At 47.8% G+C, this 12,001-nt stretch overlaps 1 protein-coding gene across 4 annotated transcripts in view; it reads right to left on the reverse strand.

Moving 5' to 3' along the window:
- APP (amyloid beta precursor protein) overlaps nucleotides 1-10,720 on the reverse strand; it is a 222,601-nt gene extending 211,881 nt beyond the window's left edge. For 2 of the 4 annotated variants that reach the window (XM_074600232.1, XM_074600221.1), the window contains exon 1: nucleotides 10,488-10,720. In XM_074600232.1, coding sequence (XP_074456333.1) covers nucleotides 10,488-10,544 — 57 coding nt within the window. In that variant the 5' untranslated portion in view covers nucleotides 10,545-10,720. The remainder of the gene's footprint in view (nucleotides 1-10,487) is intronic. The other 2 variants (XM_074600209.1, XM_074600200.1) reach the window with 1 other exon arrangement.
- Nucleotides 10,721-12,001: the final 1,281 nt, after the last annotated feature.

A 12,001-nucleotide genomic window follows, 5' to 3' on the forward strand; every position in this document is an offset into this window, starting at 1 on the left:
CACGACTTCAACAAAGAACACTGTTCTGACCTCCTGCCCATCACAGACTATTACATTTCTCCTGTTTACCACAATGAAGCCCAACATCTTGTATTTACCTCTTCGGAAAATTAGTTGTGCAGTCTTCACATCAGAAAGCAAAAAATGTATTTCCCTTCTCTGCTTGCCCCAAGCCCATACTGCCACAAAAACATGTCCCCAGTTTCCTACCTGAACACCTTCCAGACAGCGGTACTTGGCATGCCTTTGCTTGCCCAGTATTGGTATTTCCTCTTTCCGGAGGCAAGTAAGGCACCATTCAGTCTTCCTTTTGATAAATTACAGATTGTTTTTCTCATCTGGTTTAACCTCCAGAGCTGTAATTAAAAACTACTTTTTTTTTTTTCTTTTTCTCTCACAAATTACCTCTATCCATCAGAGCCTCTAATTCCTATCCTGGCCGTCTCTTCCCTGAGCCCTTCTCAGAGAGGATGGGCTCAGCTCCCCAAAACCACATCTGGCATGCAACAAGGTAGCCTCAAATCCATGCTGAGATTACCTAAACCCACTGTGCAGCAAAGCCCTGCTGCTCAGTGGTGGGGTGGTAAAGGGGCAGAAGAGGACCCCAGGGCAGGGGGGAAGCCCTGCGGAGAACAAGGTGGCTTCACCCAATACTAACCCTTCCCACAGCCGATTTTCCATACAGGCTCCAGGCCTCAACATCCCTCTTTAAAACAAGGAGGCCACTTAATTCCCAGCCTCAGTGTCAAACACCAGTTTTACAGCAACAGAAGAAATTTCAGCCCCCTTACCGGCTGCTGTTGAGTCTCACAAGTCAATAACACCATATAAGTTACGTTTTGTCTTTCTGCTTATAAAGGACTACATAATAGCATTTTGTTACTCAGAAGTTTTCTTTTAAGTGACAGACTAATTAAAGCTTTCTTCCTCTTATCAGTAAGGAGATACAATTTCGTTAAAACACATTACGAACATTTATGCACGCATTTATATTCAAGCATGCAGCGGCAGGCCTGCTCAAATGAAAGGGGACGGTTCAGGTGAGACAAGCAACTTATGTCAGCCTCTGTTTTCACAGACTGGATCTTGACCGTAAGTATTTTTGCCCATTGCCCACAGAAGTTTTGCTAGATTCAAACAGGGACTTCGTAGTTTAGAATTTGTATTGTAGCTACAAATTAATCTAAAGCTGTTTGACAAATTCTAAGTCTCAGTTAAACATGTTTTCAGAAATAGTTCAGACTGTGATTTCAAAGTAAAATGTTTTGATTAAATTTTACCCTGTTGTTTATCAGAGATTAGATTTTCACTCCAAGCTCAGCTGTTCACAGGATTTTCTTGCAAACACCTTCAGAAAGACATTAGAACCTCTGCCCAAAGGAAAGCCTCCCTATAATCAAAGCAGGGACTTAACGAAGCCTGTCAGCCATGGCAAGCCAGCAGCTCAGCGCACAGTGCCAACGCTTGCTGTCAACGTAGATCATTGCCATAACCCTCCCTCCGCGACCGCACAGCAGAAACTGCCCATTGCAGGCATCTACCCCTCTCCCGCCAACCCATCTCACCACCAAAATAACACAGTTTGTGGCCCAACCAAGCAAAGTGTTGATTTTTATCAGAGATGTCGCCTCAGCCTGGATACAAGCAGGCACGACGGACTGGCAGTGAAAGGTGAAACACTTCACCTCAAGAGCTCAGAGATGGCATTGCAATTTTGAAGAATACCCTACACATGCAAAAAGGAGAAACTGGCTTTTCAGGCATTAAGGCTGGCAGGAAAACAACAACAACAAAATAATAATTCCCCACAACTTATGTTACCACTATGAGAAACAAAAGATGACAACACCAAAGTAGAAACAAATCTAAACAGAAGAGAAAGACTGCCTGTGTCCAGGTCCCCTTGGAGACCTTTAGAAGCCCTCAAAACTCCCTCAACCACTCATATGTACTCTGCGTCCCTTAAAAAGTAAAAGAGCAAATAGACTTTCCAACTCCCCTTCTTACTCTCCTGCACAAAATTTAAACAGTAAACTCTAAGATTCTGAGTTTGGAGGTTTTTTTTTTTCTTTTGCCCTTTTTTTTTTAAATGATGTAAAGCTGACATTCTTATGACAAATCATATTCTTCTGGACACTGGGATTACGGACAAGTTCTCATCTGCAATTGCTTGCAGTGAAGTTCTAGGAGCTAAGCACCACTGAAAGAAAGACAAGTTGGAGTTCCAAAATCCTCAGTTTAAGAAGTTTGCTGTTAAGCAACTTCAGGTTGATATTATCCTTCTAAGACTTAATGGAACCAAAGACAAAACTGTCAAAAGGAAACAGCAATGAAATTAGGATGCTGAAAGACACGTCATTCAAAGCAATTTTATGCCACTTCATAGTTGAGAGAACTGGGCAGCGGACAGACAAGGCACATGTAGCAGAGCTGCTGAAGAATATCAAACAAGCTTCAAAACAACCCAACAGCTCAACGCCTGCTACAAGTCTAGATGCTTACTAATGCTACGCATGTACAAAACCTCCTCATTTACACACTGTAAGTACTCAACAATTAAACTAGGATCAATCAACATTTAGTACATTTAAATTTACAGCACCTATAAAGCAAAAAAGGAAAATACCCAAAATAATGAATGTCATTTTAAAGCCACTGCCTTTTTGTTGCATTAACAGTTTTCTTCTCTTCCTCAGTTTACCTTCCCCTAGATACTGTATTTTTTACTGTTTACATAAACAAATACACAGGCATTATATGGGATGTGTATTAAAAAGAGCTTTTTTCAAGAAAAAAAAAAGTCTAGAAGCCATCAGTTTATGAGAAGCTTTGAAGATTAACTACCACAGAATCAAATCTGCAATAGTAATACAGTGGAAAAAAAAAAACAAACAAAAAACCACTATCTCCCCACACCTTCCAGTGAGACATAGAGAACAAATGTAATTTTTCAAGTTACCTTTCAAATGATGAGAAAGCAGAATGCGATAAAACTACTGTGTCAGCTCAGTACTCCATATTCCAGATCCAAAACTCCAGTTACAAATAAATTTACATAGCTAAGCACATAAGGAAGAACTCAAGTTAGCTGTTTGTCTCAAAACGCTATCATGGTATCTGACAAAGCGGGGGGGGGGGGTGGGGGGGTGGAAATCAACCCTCTGCAGAGCCCATAATTTAGAGAAAAATCCATTTTACAGGGTCAGGGCTTCAGAATGAGCAATCTCTACTTTAAAAATGTGCTGATAAGGTAAGAGAAGGTTTGCTGCAAGCACAAAGACGATGCGAGAGCATGACAAGGAATTTGGAACTAGGTCCAAAATCCTCCCCCATCTCTAATTTTCCTATGTGTGTCCATTGGATATTATTTCTAAATTTTGGAGGTGGAAAGAAGGCAATTTTCACTTTCACCACTAAAAAAAAAAAAATTAATGGTATTATTTCTAATCTAATATCACCAAATTCTAAGTACCAACAAATAACTGTATTACCTAAATTTGAGTTGTATATGTGTAAACTCCTGTTCCATAGTTTACTAAAAAACTAAAAAAAACCCCTGAAGTCCAATATTAATACAGTTCCCAAACAATACAGGGTTTTGCTCACCCTCCCCTTTGCCCCCATCTTGAACTCCTATTAGATATGTGCTTTGCTTTACTCATTGCCATTCCAAACAGAAATTACATAAATCATACAAACTGCCATTCTGGCGACACACTGGTCGCCTGCTCTGAAAAGAAGCAATTTTTAAATGCTTTTACTAACAGGTACAACCAGTTTTGCCCCATTCCTGTCATATGTTATCTGCTGTGGTTGAATAGATAAGCTCTACTCTAGGGGAAGAGAGGGATGAGCAGGGAATTGCTATCTGGATTAGCTCAAAATGGGTCAGTGGGAACAGAATGGAGTTATCCATACCTGAATGCAGCTCCTTGGGGATTTTTGCCTTTCACAGTGACTTGACACTAACTTTTAACAATCGGGGACCAAAGAGGGGTCAGGTGTGAAAAGACCATTCATGCCCTGCTGCAGGTCACCAGAGGGAGGCAAAGGGACTAAACACCTTAATTAAATGCAATTACATCAACTTCAGCAAATGTGGTTTCAGAGGTTGGGGCTCTTTCCCCAGAGAAGCTGCCTGGTCTTTTAGCTGGGCCAGTTGGTCTGCTTGTGGTCACTTTCTGACTCAGGTCTCTGAAACATCTGCCAGAAGCTGACACCTGCCAAAAAGGCACGGCTCGTTTTTTGTCAACATGGCACAGGATCATAAAACCAGGCTAGAGAGGGGGCAAAGAGAGCTGAAAAGGTTGAGCTTACAGGGTGGTGGCCACTGATGGAAGGAGGTAGAGAGAGCAGCTTTCAGCAATGGGCTCCCAAGCTCAGGCGGTTGCCAGACAAAGAGCAGTGTTTAACTACCTCCTGAAAAGAGCAGCCGGATTACAAAACCACAAAAAAGCACACTGGCTCACCAGCTCAGCTGTCCCACAATCCGTGAAATGCCACCAGTTGACGACAAGGTTTGCTTCTTTTGGAAAGCCTTATAAATCACTGCAATCTACACTTATCCGTTAAGTCCCCAAGAGAAGATCAGGTTCTCCTGAACTTGCTGGGAGGACCATCAAGAAAACACAGCAAACCAGAGGTTCTGCTTCTCGGCTGAAGAAGTCACAGCACTTACAGAGTTGTTATGCTGGGAGCTGCAGTAAAGAAACCAGCAATACCCATATCTACGTGCTCTTCTCCGTTTTCTATTAATCAATGCAGGGCAAGAAACCTGCAACACACCAATTGTGGAATAGCAGCGTCCTACCTGTCAGCAGCTGGTTTAAGTTTTCCAGCCTTCTAAAAAGCATCGCTTATTTTAATATCTTTTCATTCGCACACCAAAATGTGCTTGTCATCTGGAAAGCACGTTTTGTGAGCCACTGCAAGATACTGGCATTAGTTACTGTGGAGTGTATTGCCCCTTACCCATAGTTCCATCATGTGTAATTTTCTTTTGTAATTACTTGAACTGTTGTCAAATACTTGCTCTGCCATGAAGTGCAGTATCAAAACAATCCTAAATCCTAAATCCATGTAGCAAGGAGCTTGAGGTGTGGTGGGTTTTTTTTTTTTTTAATGCATACACGCATACTAACCGGTTGTCATTCAAATTGATCTTCTTGAACAGAGCCATTATCCCCATTTATGGTGTTTCTCTTTTGTTACATGACTAAATTCTCACAAGGAAAGGTAGATATTTTTGGTAACTAAAGGCATCTCCAGAGCTTTTGGAATCTCCAGCAGAGCACAACAAGATTTAATAATCAGGTATCCCTCTAAAGGTTTTTTAATTAAAATTAATAAAAACAGACAAGTACCCAGGTTTCGGAACCAATGTCACATTACAATCAAGGGCAGAAAAGTGACTTATTTAGGGCTGAAGACTCAAAACCACACACCAGACATTACTGGCTGATATTCTCAGATGGTTTAGTATCACCAAAAAGGACAGAAAATGTGTTTTCAATACCTCAACTGTAGGTATTTATGAAGTAGAGCCAGGGAAGGAGGGCAGATTCCAGATCAAGCTGTGTGAACAAGGGCCCCATCAGACCAACTGCATTCAGTTTTAAACAAAAAAAACCAAAACAAAACAAAAAAACACCACACCAAAAAAACAGGTCAGAGGGAAAGTTTTGACTTCTCTCAAGAGTGAGTCCTTTGTCTCCAAATTATTCCAGGCTCTAGCTCTCTATCAAGATTGCTCTTGGCAATCCTTAGCCTGGCCGCACCTGTTGTAAACTCTCATTGCAAGAGCATGCTCTAACAGTTAACCAAGCTTACAGAAAGTAATTCAGTATTTTTTTCAATTTGCTTTACTTTTAATCTTCTTACACCACAGGATTTTTTCAAAATCCCCTGAATTTAAATCCAATAACACGCAGCCCTAGACTTACGTGTTAAAACCACACAGACAGCTCACCTAACAACTTCAATGAACCTATTACCACATATAAAACCAATTATATGTTTTATCAGTAGCAGTCTAGAACTCTGTCTCTTCATTGCTTGGGTATAAGGAGGTATGTAGGTGACTATTGGTTTAACATAGCCTATATATTAATATAGTGTGTATACAGAGATGTACACACACAGTGATTTGAATGTCATACATTAACTACGCAAATATATTGGGGATTTCAATATATATTTGCATACATTATATTGACACATTAGGTGATTTTTATACATTATGTGTATGCAAGTACACAGACATTTGACAGACACTATTTTTTTTCTTAAACCCAAATACGAAAAGCTTATCCTTATTACATAAATTTTTTGGAAGATGTGACAGGTGACAGATGACAAAGTGACACTCATTGCAGTATTCAGAATTAAGGATGTAAATTTAGCCTAGAGATACTACCTTAAAAATAAACAAGTAACAGCTTGGAGACACGCTTCAAGCCAGAGGTAAACCAACCAAACTGTGGACAGAGCAGGTTGCCCAGCAAGGTTGCACAGGCTCTGTCCTTGGAGCTCCATTTTCATGACCCACCTGCAGAAAGCCCTCGAGCAGCCTCGTCTGATCCCAGAGCTGACCATACTTTGGGCAGGGGGGTGGACCACAGACCTCCTGAGGGATCTTGTGATCCTATCTACTAATTTCTTGACCAAGTCTCCACACCTAGCAGCTTGTTTTAATTATTTTACTGAGTCACCAGGAAAAAAAAAAAAAAAAAAGATTCTGCCCAGAAAAACAGCTGTGAATTCATTAAGCTATTAAAGGAAGCTACCATGATCTTAAGCTATTTTGCTAAGCTTTGTATTGGAGAAGGACGGCCAATTAAGATAAATCATCATACCTCTTCTTCATACAACCTACAAACCAAACTGTTTATTACCCTTTACAGTTTATTAAACACCTGCAAAGAGAAAGTCATGAAAAGCCATCGAAGATTATCTATGCTTCTTGTAGGTTTGCCATACAACACAACACAGATCAATTAAAACTGATTAAGAAAGATCACTTGCATCTGTCACACAAACAGCTCATGAAAAAAAGAAAAAAATTAAAATATACCAAAATCTTGTCAGATCCTTCATGTTTTCCTATGTGTTTTGTGACGAAGCACAGCAGCTGATCAATTTCCCCCCCCAGAAAAGGCGTTTGAAGAGAATGTGACCCTCAAAATTGTCTGTTGCTCATTAATGGAACAAAATATAAACAGGGGAGGCAAGGGAGAAGCTCCTTTTTTACTCCTGTAACTTGTCCACCTAACTGGCAAGGATCCTGAGGGAGCACCAGCACCCACAGCATTTGCCCTGCCCTGCTTACCCACGCAGCCACTCACCCCAACACAGCAGCATTTTAAATAGAAATGCAAAAGAGACCCTTCAACAAATGCAAAACCTTTGCCAGGGAAATTCAGGAATAGAACCGACAGGAAAAGGAACTGAAAGTCTGTAATGGAAGCAAAGGAAAGGCTTCCTTCCCCTTCCCACGTTGCAAAGTCATTTCTAAAGGTCTAGCTTGAAAACTAAACAGTGAAGAAACAAATACTTTGGGTCTTCCATTTAAAAAAAAAAGAAGAACAAAAATAATAACCTATAAAGCGCTATATTACCGAGTTTCACAAAAAGCTGTCAGGCAATATACTTTTTGTCATCTAACTTCCTAAGGGCCAGCTTGTATGATATCAATGTCGTAACAACTTGATTTCAGTCAGCTGGTATAAGTGTCTCTCATAAATATGGAGCTAGAGCAGGAAGCCAAACAGGCATGGCAGAAATCTTGAAAACCTGAATGTGCTAATTAAGAGAAATCTTGATCTATAAACCAGGATCATTCACAAAAATTCACAAGGACGGTTACCATCTGTTGCATTTACCTACCAAAATCAGACAGTTAATGGAAAGAGATTAAATGGGAAAATAGCTACAGAAGAATATGACGGTTTCTTAAATTATGAGAGCTCTTGGCCAATGGGTTTCCTAACCCCAGTACGTATGATTCACATGAGTAGCAGAAGCAACATGCTAAGCAACCATGACAGCACGGGAGCACCACTAAGGAACATTTCCTTTAAAGCTGCATAAATAAATATTAATCTACCTGTAATTTTAGAAAGGAATTCTACACGTGTAATATAGAGAGAATTTGGTTTGTTCCTGCTTTCCCTCTTCCTTATACCACTCCCTGTGAAAGCAAAGTACAGATTCTTTGCTGTTTTCCAGAAAGAATTTGTTAAAATGTCAGGGAAAATGTTTCATTTCAGAAGAGGGGTCTAAAGAGAATCTAATTCAAACATCAAAATTTCATGCTTTAGCATGTGAAGACAGTTCAAGTGCGGTAAAAGCACGCATGCAATTCCTATTACGAAATATTTCAGTATTATAAAAGCAGTCACTTGTTCAAAACATCAACCCAAGAGTATCAAGATCGACAAACGCCTGATCACAAGACGACCAGATGTTAAAACCTACCCCGCTATCAAACATGAAAAAAAAAAGATCGATGCACTGCCTCAAATGTTCATATGGAACGACAGAACAAGATTGAAAGCTGCTGCAGAAACATCAGTGCCCATTTACGCAAATGTTTCAAGGCAAAAGATGTCTCTGAAATTTCTGGATATCACCAAGGCAGACACCATTGCAGAGGTCTCTGAATACAGACTCTGCCTCGAACGGGTTTTGGTGCAAAATGAAGCCCCCTTTCTTGCAAGCACCTTTACAGTGGCACTGCCCACGTACCTATCTGTAAGGCCAGGGCTGCGGGGACCCAACAGAAATGCCCATCCCTCTGTGGTCTATCCTGAAGCACGGTCTCAATCATAAAACCTCATTTTTTCACTTCAGCTAGGCACCCGAGGCAGAGGGTTTCTTTCTATTGCGTTTAGACAACAAATGGTTGCATCAAGCTGATAAAACCCAAATGAGTTTTGTAACTGGAAGCTTTAAACCTCCGAGCATCTTTACGACGGCTCGGCTCGATACACCCTGCTCAGCACGGGCAAGATGACGCTGGCAGCCTCGGCGGCGGGGCTGGAGAGCCGGGATGCAGAGGTGTCTCCTCTCGCCCGCCGGCTACCGGGGTTCCCTCCTGGGAAGGGCACCTGAGCCACAGGCCCGCACGCCCCTGCCCAAGGGGGAGCGCCAAGCTTCGGGCTCTGCTTTTAGGCTAAATATTGGCATTCACCTCACCCCCACCCACCCCCTGACAGCCCCCCTCGGCAGAAGGGGGGTTAATACCAGAGGAGGACAGAAGCTGAGCTCTCAAGGCCGATGTCTGGCAACCAAGGACCGAAGGAGACCAGAAAACTCTCCCCTCCCACACCTTTTTTTTTTTTTTTTTGGGGGGAGGGGGGAGGGGGGGGCGGAGTACCGACACCCAGCTATGTCGGCTCCTCCTTTGAGGTCCGGCCTTGCACAGCCCCACCGGGCTCCCCCCGACCCCGCCAGGAGCCGCGCTGCGCTCACACCCCCGGCCGGAGGAGGCGGGTAGGGGGGACCCCTCCCACCCCCAACCCACCCCGGAGGGGGAGAGAGGGCCGGGGCGTGGGGAGCCGCCTCCGGGGCGGGGAAAGGAGGGGAGGGCATGGGGGGGGGGGGCGGCTGGAGGGGCGCGGGCTGCCGGCGGCCGCAGCGCGTACGGCGGCGCCTCTCTGCTGCACTGCAGAGGCGCCATCTTCTCGCTCCTCCGCGCCGCCCGGCACCGGCCCGCCCGTGAGGGGGGAGCACGGACACGGCCCGCCCCAGCCCCGACCGCCGCCGCCCCCTCCCCACGCACCCCCGCCGGCACCGCCCTCCCGCCCACCCCGCCGGGCTGCTGCGCCAGCCCACGGGGAGCTGCCCGCCGCCGCCCCGCACACCTGTGTGTGTGTGTGCGCCATGGGGGAGCTGCTGCCCTGCCCTCCCCCGGCAGCACCCCCGCCCGCAGCCCGGCTCCGTGCCCCCCGCCCGAGGATGCGGTGCCGCCGGGCCCCCACGCCGGCAAAGTTTCGCTTCCCCAGCCCCGGCGGAGAAACCCCCGCGGGAGGCGCCCGGCCCTCCTCCGCCCTGCCCGCCAGCCGCCGCCCCTTCCCCGCCGACCCCCGCCGCGCCAGACGGCTCGGCGGGCGGCGGACGAAGTTAACGGGGAAGCGCTCCCGGCGTGCGGCAGCCGGATCAGCGAAAGCAGCCGGTCCCGGCCGCCCGCCGCGGCCACGGGGGTGGCGGCCGCCGGCCCTGGCGGCTTCCCCAAGCCGCTTCCTCCTCACCGCCCCCCGGCTCGGCGGGAGCGGCCCTATTGTTCGGCGGCGGGAGGGCGCCGGCAGCCGGGGAAGGAGCCCCCACCATCCCCCGCCGCCCGGCTGCCTGACGGGCGCCGGCGACCCCCGCCCGCCCGCCGCAGTCAAGCCCACGCCGCGGGGGCGGCTGCGGGCAGACAAAGCCTCGGGGAAGCGGAGGAGGACGTCGGGGGAAGCCCCCGCCCGGCCGCCCCCTGCCCCGCTTACCTCGAGAGCCGGAACGGCGCCGGCGGCCAGCAGCAGGAGGGCTAAGTGTGGCAGCATCGCGGCGGCCGGGAAGGGGGGGAGGGAGGGAAGGAGGGAAGCCGGCGAGAGGCGGCGGGGTCCGGCTGTAAATCCGCGGGGCCGCGCCGCTGCCGGGAAGAGCGACTGAGCTGCGGCGGCACCAGCCGAGCGCCGCGGCGGGGCCGGTCAGCTGATGGCCCGGCCCGCCCCCGAGCGGGCGGTGCGGCCCGGCCCGGCCCGGCCCTTCCCCGCCCCGCCGAGACCCCCTAGCGGCGGCGCCCGGGCGGTGCAGCGGCGGCCGGCGGCCCTTCGGCCCGGGCGCGGCTCGGCGCCCGCAGCGGTGGTTGCGGCCTGCCCCGACCGTTCTCCTCCGTGCCCAGAGCACCGCAGCCTCCCCCCCCTCCCCGGGCCCGGCTACCGCGGGGTTAGGTCCCAGCGGCGAGGCGGCTCCTCAGGCCCAGGCCCGGCGGCTCTCTGCGGCCTCGGGCCGGCTCCCAGGCCAGCCTTAACCCGGTGAGTTGCTGTCAGGGTGGAGGTGATGGGTAAAGCACGGCCATTTCGCCCAGGGGCTGTACCTGACCCAGCATTCCGCCCAGGGGAAGCCTAATCCTCCTGCTGATCCGCCTGGGCAGACAGCGGTGGTCGCCACAGGGTTTCTTTGCCCGCTGCTCATCGCAAGATCAACGTGAAATTAATTTGTAGGAGCGCTACCGATAACGAGGGCACGCGGGAACATGGGCAGGGCTGAGGCTTGTGGCAGTTCAAGGAGGAAGAAATCAAATCAAAATGTAGGGCTTTCTCAAAAAGCTTGTAGTCAGGAGGCCAAAGCAAACCAACTTTCTCGCCTTCTCAACAGCATTGTGATAATTGGTATCGTAAACCTGTGAGGAGAGCTAAAAACGAGTGTTAGGAGAGTTCCATGTTGAAACAGCTGCTATTGTAGACAAAATTCTGCCTCTGACCTGCGGACTCCGTGGCAGCGTTTCTGCTCCCACCAAGGCTCCTGAGATGGCAGCTAGCAGACCTACCCATAAACGAGGACCTACAGCCAGGCCACGTAAGGGGCGGGTGGTGGACATCTCCCCGGTGTATGGCTCGGTACAGCCGCCTGGGCTGCATTGTTCTCACTGCCGATCTCACACTCACCTTCTGTTGAAGTCAGACCCTGCAATCCACTGAGGCTCTTGGCCAAAGCTGCATCCCGATAGAGAGGGATGCTCGACCGGGCGAGAGCAACCTGGGCTGCCATGTCAGGCAGGCTGTAATGTGCAGCAAGAGACCTTCCTGCCACAGCCAGGCCCTAAAGTTAGAAGACCGTTCTCGTGCAAATATGAATCTTGTCATGCAAGTGAATGAACTGGCGATGGATGGAGGCTTTTGGGAATTGCTGGAGTTACGCTTAGGGAATTCGAGAGATCTCTGACAGGCAGATAAGAGATGAGGCTCCTCTCTCTACCCCTAAACATACAGATGCAAGGTACATCCAACAAGTGCTT

Source organism: Larus michahellis, chromosome 1 (genome assembly GCF_964199755.1).
Source record: "Larus michahellis chromosome 1, bLarMic1.1, whole genome shotgun sequence".
Lineage (NCBI taxonomy): Eukaryota > Metazoa > Chordata > Aves > Charadriiformes > Laridae > Larus > Larus michahellis.